At 47.9% G+C, this 20,718-nt stretch overlaps 1 protein-coding gene across 3 annotated transcripts in view; it reads right to left on the bottom strand.

Annotated features, from left to right (window-relative positions):
- ADAMTS16 (ADAM metallopeptidase with thrombospondin type 1 motif 16) overlaps positions 1 to 20,718 on the bottom strand; it is a 163,056-nt gene that overhangs the window by 17,322 nt on the left and 125,016 nt on the right. For all 3 annotated transcript variants that reach the window (XR_009502205.1, XM_059916071.1, XM_059916072.1), the window contains exons 19-20: positions 3,009 to 3,210; positions 2,708 to 2,902 (exon numbers count right to left, since the gene is read on the bottom strand). Coding sequence is in view for 2 of the 3 variants with exons in the window: in XM_059916071.1 (XP_059772054.1) it covers positions 2,708 to 2,902; positions 3,009 to 3,210 (397 nt within the window). In the remaining variant the exon portion in view is untranslated. The remainder of the gene's footprint in view (positions 1 to 2,707; positions 2,903 to 3,008; positions 3,211 to 20,718) is intronic.

Here is a 20,718-nt window from a genome sequence, read left to right as displayed (position 1 = left end):
AAGGAAGAGCTTGCGGTCACAGTGGTCTAGCACTGGGGGCATGCTTTGGGGCAGGGCAATCAGAAACCGTGAAGAGAGTAATTCTGGAGCTACTGCTTCACTGGGAAATTTAAATGTTGGGCTGTAACTGATACCAGAATGCACTGAAATTTAATAGCTCCACGTGTAGCTCCATGGATTCACACCACCCAACTGCAGCGAGATGCTGGCCCCTAAGGCAGGGGCAGGCAGGGGAAACCCAGGGCTCACAATCACCCTCAGAAAGCCGAGTGCTGTGCTGAAGAGAGCGAGCACAGACAGCGAACCTATTCGGTCCCACGGTGATGTGCTCTGAGCCTGAGCTGTCACTGCAGCAGGACCCTCTGGCATGGATGGTGGGACCCTGGGCAAATCTGTGGCCAGGCGGAGGCTGCAGCCACCTGTCACAGAGGGATGACACAGAAGACCAAAAGGCCGGCTCGGAGGTCACGGGGAAGTTCCCAGTGGCTGGCATTGCTGCCTTGGGCTGACATGTCCGCAGGTCACATAAGCGGAGGAGCCCAGGTGCCCGGGTTCTGGCCTCACACTCATGCTCAGACCTGGCTTACAGGTGTGCTCTGTGTGTCCTGATGCCAGGAAGGAGCTGGAGGACTCCTCCCAGGGCCTTGCTGGGGCCATGCCTAAGAGAGAAGTTCTGGGGTGTGTGTGTGTGTGTGTGTGTGTGTGTCTGTGCACCCGCATGTGTTATACATTCAGTGCAAGGGCTTCCCAGGGCGACACCTCCCAGACACTATGCAGCCCAAGTTGCTTCCTTCCTAACGACTCAGCCTCTGGGGATACGCACAGAAACCAGTCTTCTAACGACAGCGCGATTCAGTCCTAGAGACGCTGATGTTCCCGGGTCCCAGGCGAGAGGACCAGGAATTCTACCTTAGCAGCAGCAGGCTTTATCCAAGAGCGACGCTGTTTTCAGTTTTCAGTGGCATACGGAATGCTGCCTCACCCGGGTTAAATGCCCTGCTCGGCACACCATCCCTTTATTGATTCTCTCCTCCCTCCTGAACAGGTTGCCGTTGGAGGTGCGGGTAGGGGGCTGCGGCCCTGAGCCTGCCCCTGAGGGCGCGGGATCCGGGAGCTGGGGCCTTTCTTCTCATGTCTGCTATGCAAAGGCAGCCCCGCAGCTGGGATTACAGGCGAGCCCCCGAGGGTGGCGGCGGCTCCTGTTCTCTGGGCCGCTGGCTTTCTGATGTCCTCTGTGCTTTACTGACTCCCGTGCCTCCGAGTGATGCACACCTCGATGAAGGAGCCTCTCACAGGCCGCTCAGGCAGCCCCTGGGCTCGCTGAGCCGGGGGAGGGGCTGGCATGGCCTCCCAACGTCCCCTCCCGGGCACAGGGGTGGGCAGCTCTGTCTGCTCCCCACAGGGTGTCCGGCCCCCACTTGGGCCAAAGCGAGTCACAAAACCTTTAACACTCCAAACTCGTGTTTCCAAATGCTGGTCTCAGAGAAGCAGGGCTGGGACAGCCCCCCGACAGTGCAAATGAGGGGCTTCCCAGCCTTCAGCAGCACAAGGCATCGAGCAAACCCAGCCCAAGCCGTCTCTTCCCCAAACGTGAAGCCTGCCTGTCCACGCTCCTCTCAGGCAACGGGTCCTCTGTCTCCTGAGGTCACCCACCTGCTGTACTACCTAAGCATGGCCTGGGAAGTGGCTGCAGCTGTTCTGGGTGCAGTGGGTGCCCCACCCCACGGTCAGCGCAAGGGACACCCCTCCCCTCACACCTGCACCCGTTCACCCACTCAGTCTCTGCTCAACACGAGGGAGTGATGACCGCGTGGATGACCTGGGTGAGGTACTCCAGGGATGCAATGAGAAAGCCGAAGGACACGCCAAGGAGTGGGTGCCAGGAGGGAGGACTGAATACCGGGGGGTGGGCAGGGACCAGAGACCCGGGGGAAGAAGAAGCAGAGAGACCAGACGAGAGGCAGCTCCAAGGCAGGAGCTGGTCGACCCAGTTTCATCTGGACCTGGTGCACCCACCTGGGACCTGGAGCACCTACCTGAACCAGTGCATTCACCTGGGACCCGGCACACCTACCTGGGATCAGTGCACCCAACTGAGGCCAGGGCACCCACCTGGCACCAGGCACACCTACCTGGACCAGTGCACCCACCTGGCACCAGGCACACCTACCTGGAATCAAGTGCACCCACCTGGGATCAGTGAACCCAACTGGGGCCAGTGCACCTACCTGGGACCAAATGCACCTACCTGGGGCCAGTGCACGTACCTGGAACTAATACACCTGCCTGGAACTAGTGCACCTGCCTGCGACCAGGTACACCCACCTGGGACCCGGCACACCTACCTGGAATCAGGTGCACCTACCTGGGATCAGTGCACCCACCTGGGATCAGTGCACCCACCTGGGATCAGTGCACCCACCTGGGATCAGTGCACCCACCTGGGACCAGTGCACCCACCTGGGATCAGTGCACCCACCTGGGATCAGTGCACCCACCTGGGACCAGTGCACCCACCTGGGATCAGTGCACCCACCTGGGATCAGTGCACCCACCTGGGACCAGTGCACCCACCTGGGATCAGTGCACCCACCTGGGATCAGTGCACCCACCTGGGACCAGTGCACCTACCTGGGATCAGTGCACCTACCTGGGATCAGTGCACCCACCTGGGATCAGTGCACCCACCTGGGACCAGTGCACCCACCTGGGACCAGGCGGACACAAGCCACTGCAGCTTCTTGTGCTTGTGGCAGCGCCTGAGCAGACAGGCCTCGTGAGTCCTGGGCTTGGGCTCCGAGGTGCAGACAGCGTCGGGCAGCAGCTGCGCCCTGGCCGAGGGGTTGGTGCTCTTACAGGCCACGGACCTCTTCCTCCACCCCTTCCCGCAGGTTCGAGAGCACTGCACGGGAAGAGCGCGTCAGCTCCCGCAAGGCCCGGTAAGACTCCAGCCCCACGTTGCCTAGGAGGGGCCCCGCCTCCCCCCTACGCCGGCCCTGCCCCGTTACCTCCGCCCAGGGCCCGGCGCTCCACGCGGGTGGGCAGCTCTGAGGCTGGCAGGCCTGTCGGCTGGAGGGCACGGGCTGCGGACACAGGCTGGCGGAGACCCGCTCCGATTTGTAGTGTGCCCGCCGCGTGCACTGGACGGGCCGGCTCTGGGTGCCTCCACTGCACGTCCGGCTGCAGGCGCTCCAGTTCCCCACGGACCACCTGCGGGGCAGAGAGACCCACAGTGAGGGACAGTGCCGGCTCTCCAGAGCGGAGGGCCGCATCTGCGCGGGCATCGACCTGCATCATTTCCCACCTACTGTCCGTAGGCGCACAGCTATTTTCAGTCGCCGGGCAGTCTCCCTGGGCCCCTGCCCCTTCTAACTTCCCCGATTAGCATTCCTGATGGTCATGCTTCCCCTCCCTTGGCTATCAGGTTCACGTGTACCTGGAAATAACTCCCCTCAACAGTGTGTCTGTTCCTTTTTTTCTAAAGAAAACTTTTTCTTTAGAAAACTTTTTTCTAAAGAAAATTTCAAACTTGTACAAAAATAAAGGCCCTCCGTGTCCACTCAGCTCCAAAGATGATCAGTTTATGCCCCCATCCCTATAGCATTTTGAAGCAAATTCTAGACATATTAATATTTCAATTCACATCTCTAAAAGATAAGGAGTCTTAGATTTTTCAACCTAACCACAATACCATTGTGACATCTAAAAATTTTAACGATAATCTCTTAATGTCATTAAATACTCAGCGTTCCATTCCCAAGTATTCGTCAATGTCAAAATTTCATCCGCTTGTCAGAGTCAGGATCCAAATAAAGCTCATATTTTGCAATTGGTTGATGTGTCTTTCTTCTCTTTTAGTCTGTAGGTTCTTCTGTAATCTCATTTTTCTATTCCATTTATCTGTTACAGAAAGATTGCACACCTTACTGCGTCTTCATTTTTTTTTTTTTTTTTTTTTTGCTGATTTCAGGACTTTGCAAGTTACATCTCTGTGGTATCACTTAGTATGCTCCTCTGTACTTCCTGTAATTTAGGTGGATCTAAAGTCTTTGTCAGATGTAGGTTTTTTGTTTGTTTGTTTGTTTTGTGTGATTACTTCAAAAGTGATGACTTCCAGCAGGAGGCCTAAAATGTCTGCTCGTCTTTCTTTCAATTTGTTAGCAGTTTCTGATGCTTGAGGATGTTTCTCGAAGCAGCCCTGTTCCTCTCTCTTCTGACTGTAAAAGCATTCTTTGTCGATAGGCATGTCAGCAAGTGATGGAGGTGGGGAGGTCGGGTCCAGCTCAGCCCCGTGGCATCACCGTTTGCTCTCAGATAAGCCTGCGTGTGTCCCCAAAGCTTTGCACAAGTCCACCCGCAGGAGGGCTGAGGGAACAGCCAGGGTGGGGCCCATCTGGGGCGGGAGAGCCAGGAGGTGAAATGTGGTCCCATAAGGAGTACCCATTTGGATGGAGGTCCTTGGATCCTGGGGAGACGGCCATTTGGACTCTGAGAGGACTTGATTTCCACTCATATTTGTCTCCCTGTTCAGGGCGTGTAAGCAAAAATTGAAAATTCTACAGAAAACTCGGGGCCCATGGAGCTCCACGTCGGTGGTTGTTGGAAATCATCCCCAAGGGGAAAGGAGAAGCCGCGATCTCCTTCCCTCAGACAGAGCAGCGCGACCCCTGCAGGAGGAGCAGGGTCCGGCGATGAGTCCAGCTGTCAGCGTGATGGGGCATCGAGGGACAGCAGGGCCCGGGAAGCTGTCAGGAGGCTCTGCCTCGGCCGAGTCTATGAGGAGGGCTCAGGGGTCCCGAGCAGAAAACTTGTCTCCTGTTCCACAGCATTTCTGAGTGTGACCTGATAGAACAAGATTTCCTCTTGAATCTGGAGGGAAGACAGGATTTGTGAAGATGCCCGGTTCTACTTTGTCTTGGCGGCCTCCATCCTCTCCCCACACAGGGTGCCCTGACAGTCACACTTGGGTTGAGGACGCAAAGCAGTGTCCAGAAACCCTGGCCGAGAGCTCGCTAGGGGCCTCTCAGAGGTGCTGCACCAACAGAAGAGATTCTGTGAGGACAGAGTGTGTGCACCGGGTTTCGTGGGGAGAAACACAACAAGGGAGGAGGCAAGTACTCACCACCCCTCCTCCCGGGGACAACGATTCCTCATTAGATCCTCCCCTTTGATTCTGGTGCTTTCTCTCTCTGTGTGTGTGTGTGTGTGTGTGTGTGTGTGTAAATATATGTTATTTTTTTAACATGATTGAGGGAAGTACGAGCAACTTTTAAATTCAGCATTTTTACAACTCAATGTCTAAAACAAACATTTTTCTTACCCTGCAAGGCCTCCGTGAACATATTTTCAGAGTCTGTAATATTCTGCAGTACCAGACTGAGTATATGAATACGTAAATAAGGAAATAAAGGCATAAAGGAGCAGGGGATCCACAGACACCTGAAATCCTACAAGTTCTAGGTGGGCCATGCCTCCAAGATTGCTGCGCAAACCACCAGCACGTTTCCTCAAGTTCTCAAAGGGGTCTGTGACCCAAATCATTTTAGAGCCAGTTTTTGGACTCCTGTGAAAGTTCCCCTGGATGGGAAGTGGAAACCATCCGCGCCCACCCGCCGCATGCCTGGGATCTCAGCAGCCCTGCAGTATCACCTGGTGCCTTTAGCCTGAGGTGTACCATGATATTTTTACTTATTTTTGTTTGTAGAAGCCTTGAACTATTTTATACCAAGTGTTTCTCATGAACAGACTCTATTATATTTCTAAGAAAATTATTTAAAAAAGAATGCAAAGTTTTACTCATATAATAATAAACTATGTCAGGTTTGTAGGAACTGTTCCCTATCAACTGTGGAAATGCTTCCATTTTTCAATGTCAACAAGACTAGCATTCTTTAATATCATGTTAAACCACGGAAATTATGCCTACTCCTCATGAAACATGGGCTTTGGCCTCCTGGCTGTGATGATTCTGCATTTGGAGCTTCTCTATTGCTTTTCTGTTGTTTTTATGTTTCCTCCCACTTCTTAAGTTTGCTCTCTCAACCCCGCAGCCTCATAAACTGTAATTGGTGTGCAAAGGCGTTTTGGCTGCTCCAAGGCTTTTCACACCCCTGCGTTAAGTCCTCTATCTCCACCATCTTAAGCTGTTCCAACTGGGTTGGTCCACTCTCTGCCCTTCTCTTCTGCACATCATTAAGAAGTGGTCCTGAAGAAAGATCGTTCACACAGCATCTGGACATGCCAAGTGTCTGCTTTGTTTCACAGGCAGAGCTCTGGGGAAATGTCTTGATTTCAGCTCATGAGAGAGTCGAAATCCACGCAAGCTTCTGTGCTGACGTCTGAGGGTTCCGTGAGCAGAATAAGGCGTGTTGGGTAGCTAACCAGTGGCCATACCTGTCCTGCTTTGTTCTGGTCTTTCAAGTTCGCCATCTGGAACAAAGCAGGTGGCTGGTATAACCCAAATCAGTCAGGTTTCCCCGGCAGGATCTGGAGGACTCAGCTACCCGGCCACCACGGTACTTGCCCTGGCTGAGGGCTCCCCTGGGGCTCACCTTTACAGCTCTCAGTGCTGCCAGGAGAGGTGGTGGAATTTATGGTTGTCACTCAACAGTTTGGGCAGAATTTCCTGGCACTATCTGTTCCATATTCAACATCCCTAATTGTCAACAGTCATTATTTGTTTCTCAGAAAATGACTTTCACTCCCCCATAAAAAAAATAATAATAATGTTTTGGTTTTGGTTATTTAATGTTTCCTTTGAAAATGCAAATTCCCAACAAGGGTATTTGGTTTAGTGAAATACGTTGTCATGAAGCACCTCCCCACCCCAGGCAGGCACGGTGCTGTAACTACCACCCAGGCTCAGAGGCCACCCTCGGTGGGGACCAGAGCCTGAGGCTCACAGCCCAGCATCACCCACGGCCAGCCCAGGGCTGTCACGGATTCAGCATTAGGAACTGTTCCCTTCTTTTTAGAATTCGGTTTCAGTTTCTTTTTCTGTTCTCTTCAAAGTTTCAAGACCAAGCCCTCAGCCAATTCCATTTTCAGAAATAACTCTTGATCTTCTGCAGAGTGGTCTTTCATTAACTCAATAAACACAAGGAGTCATGACGGGGCAGAACCCGGGTCACAGCCTGAACCTAGAGAAGGCCATGTTCACAGCTGGATTCAGTTCCAGGGAGGTGCGAGCTGGACAGGGCGAAGGACAGCATTCAAACACAGCTCCGATTACCAGGTGTCTCCCACATCAGTCAGTCATGACCTTCACGCGCTACTGTATCCAGCACAACCTTCAAGTAGGCTGTACTTAATCAAATCGCCCACTTTTACTTTCCGACATGATCTTTAAAATCCTCTGTGACTATAAACACAGACATTCACAGGCTCCATATTCAGTGGCCCAGGGCCTGTGACAGCTGCCACTGTGGCCCTACGGGCAGGGCAGCGTGTGGGTTTTGAAGACAGAAGGACCTTGTCTTCATATGAAACTACAGCCCCGTCACATGTATAGGTGATTTGAGATTTACCACGCTTTTCATCTAAATGAACTGCTTCCAAGGTAACAGTGCACATCCAACAATAAACAGATGCCAGTTTGAAAAATCTGCCTTAGCCACAGGAAAAAAAAAAAAAAAAAGCCAGCTAACCAGTTAACTTAAAGAGAACAGGCAGGCTGTGAGCTGAAAACACAGCAGCTGAGATCAGAGGTCTTGGGAGGACGAGGAGGGAGAGAAGCTGATTCCTGAGCCCATCTGGCAGCTGGCCACGTACAGGCCATTAGCTGGCCTGGCCCATCTGCTGACTGGGGAATTACTGGTCTACGTCTAAGGATGTTTCATCAGTATCATAGGGTGCCAGCTACACTCCAGGCATGTTCCAGGGCAGAAATCCAGCTCTGAGAGGGCCAAAGATCTTGGTAACCAAATGTGTAAGTGAACGGTGTTGGTGGGGCAGAGCTCCTGGACAAACAGCTTGCGCTCTGTGCTTACGCTCTAACGTCTGGAGCAAATCCTCCCGAGGTCCAGTAGTAAGTGCATTAGAAGTGACAGCAACACGCCGGAAACACGTGCATCCCCATGCACCACAGCCTGTCTGCAGGAATGTCCTGGACCCTCTGACTGTCTGCTGGACGCATTCTTCTAGAAGCAATGCTGGGGACTGGCCTCCACCATCACCTCAGAACGGAAAGTCCATGGCTGACCACTGGTTGGCAAGGACGGGGCCAGACTTCAGGAAACAGGGGACCTGGATCGGGAAGCCAGGCTTTTGCCATCAGCACTTGGAAGCCTGCAGCTTGACAGTGACTTCATTTTGTTCATTCTCAAAAGTTAAACTACTTTGTTCGATGTGAAACTGAAGGAGAGATGTATAACGAGCCAGACACAGGACTGTATTTTTTCGTCTTTAAATGCAGCATTTCTTTGCTGACTCACATCGAGTCAAACTGCAAGACATCAAAATCTCCCCATAAAGGAGGTGTGGTGGGTGTTAATTTTATGGACTGAGAGAAGCCAAAGATATGGAGATTTTTATTATTTTTTTTACCAGATTTTCCTGTCTCATTGTCCTGTCATCAGATGTTATCTTAAGAAGAATCAGTAGGATTCATTTACACATGGGAGGCAGGGAAATGGAATTATGAGGGACACACAGGTTAAAGAAACCTACCTCGCTGTTCCAGACAGCCCTAATCATTCCCTGTTTCAGCAAAAATCCTTCATCTGAAGGTTCTTCTCTGCAGACCACGGAGGGTGTGTGCATCCCATTAGCTCAAATGAAAACCCTCAGCTCATAGAAGGTGAAAGGGAAATCCTTAGATTCTGAGTGACAATGAAGGGTTGCCCCTCCATCCGGTTTCCACGGAAAATTGGAAAAAAGAGGCTGACCAGTAGAGCTGGGAAGGACTTCAGAAATGGTCTGCTTTTCCGGTGGTGTCTTACGGATGGGGAAATGGCAGCCCAAGAAGCAAAGGCAGTCACGGAGGGAGTGGGAGATCAGTGGAAGATGCAAAGAGGCTTCAGGGAACCCCCACAGCACTTTCCTCAGGACTCATCCCCGCTCTACTGGAAAGAATAAACATCGTTCCCACCATCAGAGTTCAACGTGGAGAAGGCAACCCCCTCTCACTCCTCTTTTACATCCACTCAGTACCCAACTCTTTGTATCACCAACCCCTCTGCTATGGGATAAAAAAACTAGGGTGGTAACTACATACAGGTAGGCGAGTTAGCAATCTACACCAAGTTGCAACTGAAATTGAGTAATGACTGGGTAGGCGGTACCTCCCTCCACTTTAACAAGTTTAACATCCCAAATTCTCATGCCCAAGGATGGCACCAAGGGGCTGAGAGGACCCTGTGACCTAGCCTGGTGCTGAGACCGTGTTTCCCAAACCACAGCTGCGTGGCGGGGCTCTCAAGCATCTACACATCCCTGGCCTCTCCTCCATTCTGCAGGAATCACAAATCTGGGGTTGAGGGTCAAAAATCTGAATTTTTGCAAAGCCCTCCTTCCCCAGCCTGGTGGCCGAGGTGACCATCAGGGTTGGGGACGCACTCTGAGAAACGGGACACCTGCTCTTCAGGAGAGTCCAGGGCTCTGGCTCTTGAAGGTGGTAACTGCCCTTGCTCCCTCCTTTGTATTAAAGTTGTACTGATGTTATCTTTTAACTGTTGTAAGAACTGAGATGTGCCGTTAGAACATCAGGGGAAAAGCCTGGTGAGTGGGTTCTTCTGCGGGAAGACATCGTCCTTCACTCCCTGTCACGGGCAAAGGAGAAAAGCCCACCCAGGCAGCCCCATCGCCCAGCAGCCCCCTGGTCCAGCCGCCCCTGCTCTGCGCAGCCCTCGGGCTTTAAAGCCTGTGATCTGGAGCAGGCGCCTGGCCCCAGACCCAGCGCCCGAGCTTCCGGGGGTGCAAGTCATGCAGACTTAGGCTCCTTCAGGAAGAAAGACTCCCTAGTACCAAAGTGGCTGAGGAGTTGGGATGGGCCAGAGCTGCTTCCTCCTGTGCTGGCCCTTCCAACCTCAAAATGATGAGCTCTGAGAAGTAAAGGTAAACATGTCCAGCGCTGACACTCTTCCAATCCTCCCAAACAACACAACTTGACAGCTGGGGAGATGTAGTTCCTATCCAAGGACGGCTGCATGGGGTGCCAGGTCTTTGGAAATGTACATTTCGCTTGGGCATGGCAGGCTGTGACAGTGGTTGCATTCATAGCTGGGGACACCATTTAGGTTATAAAGACCCATCTTCTACCGCCCTGCCCTCCAGGGAGTCAACTGATTTTCCACTGGGAAGGACCAATATAACTTCCTATGTGAGACTCCTCCAGTGTCTGCCCCCAGGGGAACAGAGCAGGGGGATTCTCCCCCACCAGAGCCTGTCCTGGGGATACTCTACAACTGTTCTTCCCTGAACCGCCACCTGGATGGATGCCTTCCTGCCATGGGTTCATTTCCAGCCTCAGGAGCAGCTCTCTACTCTGAACTGACCTGTCAGACTCTTGGGCCTCTCCACTGGCAAAACCCCCAGGCCACTGCCCACACCATGCTGAGCGCCGGGTGGGGTGAAGGGCCAGCCTTGCCCACGTTGTCAATATCCTTCTGCTACCACCTGGCGACAGTGGGCACACGGGGAAGCAGCAGAGCCTGCCCTCAAATCTGCCTCTGCCAGCTGAACTTGTTATAGGAATTATGTAATATAATTAGTTTGGTGTAGCTCGATGGAACATGAGCATGGAAAACGAGACACTTGCTTCTATGAAAACTAAGTTGAATCTTTGGAATGACTCAGTAGAGATCAGTCATTAAATGGAATTGCTCTCAGCTTAGGTGTGGCTGAGAGAAAAGTAAAATATGAAGAAAAAATGAAAGATTTAAGATGATTTTGCATCTGGATGAATAGGACGAGTTTCAGCCTTCTGTCAAGAAACTCAAACTGAACATCATGGGTATTGGGCATATTTTATGCAAATAATCAACTTAGGTCTTTAATAGGCATCTTCCTACTCAAAATAAGCTTTGGCTATAACTAAAAGAATTAGCAGGGGGCTTCCCTGGTGGCACAGTGGTTAAGAATCTGCCTGCCAATGCAGGGGACGTGGGTTCGAGCCCTGGTCCGGGAAGATCCCACATGCCGTGGAGCAACTAAGCCTGTGTACAACTACTGAGCCTGCGCTCTAGAGCCCAAGAACCACAACTATTGAGCCGGCGAGCCTAGAGCCTGTGTTCCACAACAAGAGAAGCCACTGCAATGAGAAGCCCGCACACCACAACGAAAAGTAGCCCCTGCTCACCGCAACTAGAGAAAGTCCACATGCAGCAATGAAGACCCAACACAGCCAAAAAAAAAAAAAAAAGTATTAGCAAATGGATGTGCATGTATGTATTTTAAGTGAAAATAAAGGTTCAAGGTGTATGTATATGTATGTTATTTTCAAATGAGTTTCCTTTAATTTACTATTTTTCTCAGTGGGTTGAAGGAGAGCATCTCTTCCATCTGGTGAGAGCCCCTGAATCCCCCATAAGCGCCTCGCCTATATAAAGCCCTGCATCTCCACCACAGAGCATCTCCACCTGATGTGCAATGGCCACCCGGAGACAACAGTCCCCACCTTCGCCCCTCTGCCGTGCATGCCCTTTCAGGGGGTGGAACCCCTCCTGACTTCCATCCTCCATCCTTCCCGCATCTCCCCAAATCACAGATTCTACTTCCCTCTTCTCCAGCAAAACTGCTCCCTCCTGCACATCTGACCAAATCTAGGTCTGTGATGGTTCATTTAATGTGTCAACTTGACTGGGTCATGGAACCCAGATATCTGCTCAAACATTATTCTAGATGTTTCTGGGGAGGTGTTTTTTAGATGAAGTGAGGATTTAACTCTGTAGGCTCTGAGTGAAGCAGATTGCTCTCCATAATGTGGGTGGGTCTCACCCAATCAGTTGAAGTCCTTAATAGAAAAAGACCGAGGTTCCCCAGAGGAAGAGAACATTCTGCCAGCAGATGACCTTTGGACTTGAACCATGGCACTGACTTTTTGCTGGGTCTCCAGATTTGGGACATGCCAGCCTCCACAACTACACCAGCTGATTTCTTAAAATTTCTCTCTCTCTCTCCACACACACACACACACACACACACACACACACACAGGCACACACACCCTACTGGTTCTGTTTTTCTGAGAACCCAGACTAGTACAAGATCTTTGTCATTTCTCATCTGAATGGCCTCTGCATTGGTCCCTTGCTCTTGGGTTTGGTCTGATAAAAGCCAATCTCCATTCTGAGACTAGGAAAAATTAGTTTCATTGCTAACATGAATGTGCTTCCTTCACTATCTGAAGTTCTTGTCAGCTCCATTTCCTAGAATACACAGTTCACCACCCAGGTGAACCTGCTGCATTGCTGTGCTCCTTCCCTTCCTCCCCAGATACTTACTGATTGTTCAGAATACTAGGCGCAGAATACCAGGTATAGAGTTCTAGGCACAGAGTACTAGGTGCAAAGTACTAAGTATAGAGTACTAGGTGCAGGGCACTAGGTATAGAGTACTAGGCACAGAGTACTAGGTGCAGAGTACTAGGCACAGAGTACTAGGTATAGAGTACTAGGTGCAAAGTATTAAGTATAGAGTACTAGGTGCAGGGTACTAGGTATAGATTACTAGGCACAGAGTACTAAGTATAGAGTACTAGTCAAAGAGTACTAGGTGCAGAGTACTAGGTATAGAGTACTAGGTGCAGAGTACTAGTAAAGCCTGCACGATGAGGCTCACTCACTCCTTCTCCCAGCCTGGCGTTTCTCTTCAGTTAGCTCCTTTCTGACAGGGCTCAACGGGAGAAATCACAATGCAAGGAGGGCAAGAATCAAATCTTGATGAGAATCCCACATTTTAAAGGAATGAGAGAGACCGTTTTGTGATAAAGAGGAAGTAGCAAGAAGGAAAGGTCTGCAGGCTTCGTCCTGATCCGGAGTGTTCCCCCTGAATCTCTTCTCCTCATACAAAGGACAAGAGTGAAGAAAAGGAGAGAGGAAATTGGGACCAAACAGCCATAAGAAGCAATGATTCCTAAGCGTCTGTAGGTTACGTCTCACCCTCACTGAGCAAGGAATATGTCCACTGCCATCATCAAGAAAACAACGTCAGGAAATACTCCTCACACATGAAACATGACTAGGACATCGTGACCCCTCAGAGGCAGCTTTTGGCAACTTTCTCACATCCCAGGAAAATTGCCCTCAGGTCCTGCTTCTTCTCCAGAGCCTGACTGCAGACTCACAAGGTCACTTGTGGTTTCCCAGCTCACGTTCCCATGACACGTGCTGCGTCGGCCACTTTCACGCCACTCCATGCATTCTCTTTGCCGAAGTGACTCAGTGAATGCAGGTCACCCTTTAACAAACACGGACATGCAGCCCAAGGGCCATGCACATGGGCATGTGGTTCAGCCAGACCCGATCCTGAACCTGGTGGGTCTTCAAGAATAACTGTGTAAAGGGAGAGACACACACACACCCTAAGAGGGGTGAGAGTTAAGATAGACGCTGCAGAAAGCCAAGGTGGGAGGGCTGGTGGAGGCAAGGCAAGAAGCCCTCATAACCAAGGATCGGGGACCAAGAGGACGGAGCACTTGATGCGACTGGCCCTGAGGATCCTGGGGCCACACAACGGGATCTGGGTTCCAGGAACATGGCAATGGAGGGGCATGACAGGCTTGACAGAGAAGAGTGTCTAAGTCGGGTTTGTACTTGACAAAGATCCTGGCCCTTGCAGAACGGACAAGAGACGGGGAGCTAGACTGGTGGTGGACACCCATCCAGAAGCTTCTGAGGTTGCAGGGTGAGATGCTGGTGTCGGACTCTGTTGCTGCGATAACATTAACACTAATTTTGCCCTGAAAAAGGGTGACAGATAATAGAGACATCACTTTCTATTAAGACACTCGTTTTGCTGAAAAAATGCTTTCATCTAGCCCAGGAGTTGGCAAACGTTTTACTAAAGAGCCAGATAGTAAGTATATTAGGCTGGTGGCCACACGATTTCAAATTCTCAACCTCGCCCTGGCAGGGAGAAGGCAGACAGAGGCAGCGTGTAAATGAATGGGCCAAAGAAGTGTTCCAGTAAAACCTTATTTACAGAATCGGGTGGTGGGCTGCATGTGGCCCCGGGGCCATAGTTTGCCAACCCCAGACTTAACCAGTTCCACTTCGGAGGAATAGGATTGCACACATCTGCAGAAACCAGGAAGCGGTGGGTATTTTTACAATGGCCAGGATGGCTTTATAAAGTCGGTGCATCGGAGGTTTAGACCTAGCTTGAGTGCAGCCAAAGCAGATTACTGGGAGGAGTGGGATATTGTGGGAGACAGACGTTAACAGTAAAAACACCCAGCCCCACACGTTAAATCTTGAAGTTCTAGCAAAAGAGTTGTAAATCTTAAAGAGAGAACAAGGCCGAAAGCAGATGGCTTCACATGTGGCAAGAAGGGGCAAGCGGACGGCCAGTGCCTCAGCGAAGGTACAGCCAAGCCAGGCTCTGGAAAGCTGTGAACTCCTAGTTGTCCCGAGCTCCAGTGAGGTGGGTGCTAGTCCTTATTCCATTTCCAAGAGGATGGAGGTGAAGCTCAGGAAGGCCTTACAAGCAGTGTGGGCCACGGTTCGAGCCCAGAGCCCAGCTTCAGGACCTGGACACGCTCTGGGTCCCTTTCTACGCAAACACGATGCCTGCTGAGTGCCCCGAGCTCTTCCAAATGCTTATGCAGATTAACCCACTCACACACCCACCCATTTAACAATGCCAGGGAGGTGTCATCAGAATTCTCATTTTACAGATGAGGAAACCGAGGCCCAGAGATGGTGAGAGCCTTTGATGCAGCCACTCAGGCCCTAGATGGTCAAGGTCACACAGCTGGTAAGCTGCAAGGCCGGGGGAACACGCAGACGGCCGTGTTCCCACCCGTCCTTCTGTACTGCTGCTCAGTGAGTCAAGGCTTCAGCAAGGTGGGCTTTTCAGCTGAGCAAGTCAAATGAGACAGTTATCCAGTGTGGCTTAGCAATAAACCATCCTAGGATAAATGCATATATTCAGGGATTTGGGGGGCATTATATATCTGAATTGGATGGCTGCAAATTTTATGTGTATTTCTTTCACATACATGTAAGTGTGGAATCCACTGCTCTGGTAAAATTGTGTATTTCTACTTTATGGCTAATTACCGTACAGAGAAGTTTTTTGAGACATCTGTAATGATTCACTATTGAATCAGTGCCAAAATACTCAGTTAGGTCCATGCTCTTCCCTTAGTCACCACGACATCCAGATTTTCTGTAACAACTGTAATATCTTTTCCTGCCTCTCAAGAAAACCTATTAGTGATGCTCTAGGGAAAGCCTATGTGTCTAACATGAATTTAAACATTTCACAACTGGCTTAAGTTCATTTTTCTTTCTTTTAAAATGGATGACCTTCCCATAGGAGATGGTTTAATTCGTCTCTCAAGGTGCAAAATGTAATTTAAGTCATGCAAGATTCACTAAGAACTTTGTGCCGACTCACTTTCCTTGGATCCTCGTTTTCCTTGGAAGGAATGTCAGTTTCTTGTTCTAATACAGAAGTTGAAGTCTCCCCACTGTGGCTTCTTCCTTTTATGGAAGGATTTTAAAATGATGGCATCACTCCTACAGTTTCAGGCTTTTCTGGTGTTTTTGCTGTAGGGTTTCTTGGATCTTCACTCCTAGATAAATACTTTGCAATGATCTTCTCCAGACACAGGAGTCAATTGTCTAAGAAAGCTTTCCAGGTGGCCTCGTCCAGCACATCTGGACAGTTTGAGCCAGACCACAGCCACTCAGTTCCCGAGGATTCTTCCCTCGACCTGGGCGGGGTGCTGCAGGGGTCTGGGCCACGTGGGATTGGTCACTTACCATCGACAGAGGGTTTATGTACCAGGGTTGCCAGGAATGGCCATAAATCCATTGAGTTTTAAGAGAGAAACCAAAGAAGCAGATCGAATCCATATTTTACACAGAGCAAATCTGCAAGCAAACTGACACCATGGATGAAATCAACATCAATATCCTGTCCAGAGTCTCGATCACTTTCTTTGCTGGAAGGTAATAAGAGACGCTAAGAAGGCCATGGTCATAGGGTCACACAACCCAAGTCCACGAAGTAGCCACAGAGCTTTCTGAGTGGTTAGTGTTCTAAAACTAAACAAAACTGGTAAACTCAGTTCCTTCCTTGTTTTTTTTTTTTTTTTTTTTTTTTTTTTTTTTTTTAATTTATGATAGCAGTAATGGCAACTGAATGATGGGGGAATATGAGGCGTAAACCTACATGGAGAGTTTTTTGGGTAAAGCGTTTAAAAGTAAAGGACAGAAATGACAGCAGACATACGAATATTTACTGTAGTTTCCACAAGATGACGGCAGGATCTGACTTGACAATGATTTCAAAGAATCTCTAAGTTTTATCTGTTAAGCTGTCAAACGGCTTCTAAACTGAGGCCCAGGTATGAAGGCACCCATGCTGTGATGATGTTTCTGACCACGGGGTGCCATTAGGCCGGGCGTCTGCCAAGAATGTGTGGGTAATATTTGATGCTGGGGTCCTCTTTCTCCATAAGGCGGGAACCATTCCATCCTCTGCAGGAACTGACTTCTCACCGTAGCGCTTTGAGGAGATTAATCAGATCCAGGAAATGAACACACAGAGTTTGTAGAACAATATTTATGTAACCTTCTGGCTCTCAGCCCCGGGAAACTACCTTCTTGAGTTGTGTTCATTCTTCTTCAAGACACTGCAGATCAGTTCTTTCTTATTTTCTTACTAAGTCCTGCGTACTCATTGGTTGAATTGTTTCCCATCAGGTGGGTCTTACGTATTTGTAAATACTGAAAGGTTATAACACTTTAAAGAATATTTAGTTAAATAATATTGCTATTTAGTTACTAAATAATTATTTAGTTAAATACTGTTTTATCCTTTGGAATCAACTTCCTAATCTAAAGCTTCAGATGTAACATCACAAAACTTATCAGATGAATAGTGTTGTAAATGTTATATTGATCCACTGCTCTTTTTTTTTTTTTTTTTGGAGTATAGTTGCTTTACAATGTTGTTAGTTTCTGCTGTACAATGAGGTGAGTCAGCTATATGTATACACGTATCCCTCCCTGTTGGACCTCCTTCCCACCCCCCCATCCCACCCACCTAGGCCACCACAGAGCACGGAGCTGAGCTCCCTGTGCTATACAGCAGGTTCCTACTAGCTATCTGTTTTACACGTCGTAGTGTATATATGTCAATCCCAATCTCCCAATTCATCCCCCCCCACCCCGTTAAAAACGCTGATGCACAAAGACTAAGGGAATATGAAAAGGCATGTACTATCGCAGTGTCTCATTAATGATACTTGCTGTATTACAATCAGCATGCTTGATTAGCCTATGCTGCAAAAGAGCCTAATAATTCAATGGTATTTACATTCTCTATATAGACATAAGAAAACACTCTTTTATATTTAAAAGGTTTCACATATGCTCAACAGTCTTACAATGAGTTGATGCAGAGAGAAACCCCACATGTAAAGACTTCATTCTCTAACTCAGCTAGTTTAAAAGATTCAAATTGGGACAGCGGCCAACCAGTGTAGCATTTATGATAATTTATTCCAAAATATCATATGCAGAACATGGAAACGATGTCTGGGCAGTTTAGACAGTACAATGATGTCTTTCTTTAACTGCCCGTATGATGTAAGGTCTACATATGCACAAGTAGCCATGAGAGAATTGCATTAGTGTCCACAGACACGGTATAGAAATCGGTGGAAAATTCACTTCTTTGAACTAAAGAAAAGGGTCTCCTGAGGAAGAGCAAGTAAAGGCATTAGAAAATGCTGAGGCCAGTGGACTGCTGCATGAAGAGTCCCGTGTACAGCTCATTGTGTACCCCAGTCTAACAGGCGTGCAATGACATCGGCCAGGCTGTGCAAATTTTCATGGCCCTAGAGAAACCAATATATATTCCAAGTCCTGAGGAATCTATAGCCAGACAACCTGGACTGATGAATCCAATGCCAAGCTCCCTCTAGTCTACTGAGTTCCAATAATACTAGTAATGGCAGCTAGTATTTAATGAGATGCTTTATCTATATTAACTCTTTAATTCTCACAACAAATTTATATGGCAGTTATGATTTTCATGCCCATTTCAGAGATGGGAAACTGAGGTGTAGAAATACTAACTCATGTGCTCAAGGATATGCGGGAGCAGGTGGTGGAACCAGGATCCTGGAGTTGTGAGGGAGACCCACCACTCAGAGGCCAACTGGAGGTAGGTCACAAATATGGGTCACAGTGGCCTCTAGGGCAGTGTGGCTAACTGCCAATTCTGGAGAAAATTTCACAAACATCCTTTGCTGCAGTCAGGATGGTAGCATTGTCTATAGAGGTAAAAAAAAGTGCTGTTGCTGATCATAAGACCAGATTCTGTGTTAGTGTCTTTAATAGACACAGGTAGGCCACACAACCATTTGATGGGTGTGAAAACTCTTTGAAAGCTTTATTTTGAAAACAGCACATGTCTCTGAAACTCTTTTTTTAATTAAAAAATCATGGTGGAGATTTTGGGAAAGATGGTGTGAGGCAAGAAAGAGATTCCTTTTCCCAGCCATTTATTTGTTTTCCTTTCCCAGAACAAATAAATGGCTGAGAAGCTGTGAACATATCAAAAGAATTAAAATAAAGACATTACTCACATTGCAAATCATTCAAATTTGCTCCATAAAGCACTTGGGAAAACTACACCACAGGAACAAGGCTGGGAGGAAGGAGATCAGCTCCATTTTTGGTGTATAAGAGACTTTTGTGCAAATGCCCTGGTCAGAACTGAACTGAGAAAAAGGAACCTTACTTGGAACCTATGTGAAGACTGTAGAGCAACCTTCTGTCCACAAAAATGCACATGCAGAAGAGATACACAGCACTCAAAAGAGAGACTAAGGAAATGAAATATTCTGAAAGAAAACTTACTCATCAAAAACAATTTCACAAAACAGATTACACTGTCAGGAAATTAGAAGTGAGTAAGAATTCTATGAAGCAAGACATCACGGAAGAGATAAGATGACAGGATGACATGAAAGGCAGCTAGAAGAGAAGCAACAGAAGAACACTCCCAGATAGGCAAAGAGTGAGGAAATTCATGATTTAATTATCTGACTTGAAAACTCTCTTTGAGACACACTCCTGCTAACCAGGAAAAAAATTAAACTATTAAACTCAAGAATGAGAAAGCTATTGTATGGAAAGACAGGTGAGGCCACTGGATCCATTTAAACAGACAATTTAGCTTAACCAATAAGCTTGACCACAACTGTGGTCAAGATTGTAACACAGAATTAACATGCTATCATTATTGAAATTATAGAGATACATGATATAAAAATAATAAAAATATTAAAGCTAAATTGAAATGAGAAACATGCAAGCAATTAAAACAAAGATTAGAGCATGAACTGAAGTGTGAAGAGCAGAGTATGAAAGAAGTAGAAATGTACTAATTATCTTATTTCACCCAGTAAGGATTTTAATAGCTTTAATTTGTGAAGCTGATAAATCAAAAAAGAATGCCGAAGTATATGATTTTAAATAGTATAGGTAACTAAAGTAGATTTAGAATTATACTGTATGTTTCCTAAATAACCAGTGGGGTGAAAAAGAGAAGGCCATAAATCGAAAGTTAGAAAAGTAACAGTAGAGAAACATTAAATAACTAAAAATAGGAAGTAAACTTAGATGAAATAATTACTACAAGACTTTATCTATTAAAAAATAGCACACAAATAAAATCAGACTAATCTTACAAAATGTATAAAAATCACAAAGAAATACTATAAAATTAAAGCTACCAATGCATTAAAGAATACACAGTGATTGCTGAGGTTCATGATAGGAATGCAAGGATGGTGCAATTAACCACACATCCCAGGCCTCATTCATCACAGGCTGGAGAATGAGACGTGCTTTTCTTTTCTTCACAAATTTAATGTCACAAGTGCTCACTTGATTGAATGATGGAAACGCGTCCTAGTTCAAGTGTCCTCCAGTGACTTTGGGGCTGACACAGTGTCACTTACATAAACCCTCAGAACATCAGTCAACACTCAGTGTGTGGTCCCTTGGCTCCTGTGAGTTTCCATTTTTTGCCTGTAAATACCACAGACCTGTGTGTATACAGAAGGCCAATATTCTTGATCAAAGGAACATTCACCCAGGTACTACAGCTCCAGATCCTGAGGTGACAGTGTCCTGTGGGCTTCCTTCGAGGTGGGGTGGGGGTAGGATCCTGGCACTACCCTGTGTATGTATACAACCTCACAAACTTCATAGAACAGATTTGTCAACGTCTTTTCTTAAAATCTCTCCATGTCTGCCACAAAACTGTTATGTCAGGAAGAAAAGGCATCAGTTAAAACTCAGTAAGTCCTGAGAAACAAGTGGCGTTTCCATAAGATAAACAAATAAAAATGCAATGGGTAGCTTCTATCACGTGAAGAGCCAGAGCTTACTTGTGAAAATGTAGACGTATTCCAATAGGGATCATCAAAAAAGAAAGAACACATTTTAGTATTTTTCTAGAAGCATATGTCATTGGGATTAAACTGCGGGTGGGGGTGAATAAGAGGTATAAACATTAGGAAAGGAAACTAAA

The sequence above is a fragment of the Balaenoptera ricei genome, chromosome 3 (assembly GCF_028023285.1).
Source record: "Balaenoptera ricei isolate mBalRic1 chromosome 3, mBalRic1.hap2, whole genome shotgun sequence".
Lineage (NCBI taxonomy): Eukaryota > Metazoa > Chordata > Mammalia > Artiodactyla > Balaenopteridae > Balaenoptera > Balaenoptera ricei.
This window is presented reverse-complemented; position numbering and strand designations above follow the sequence as displayed.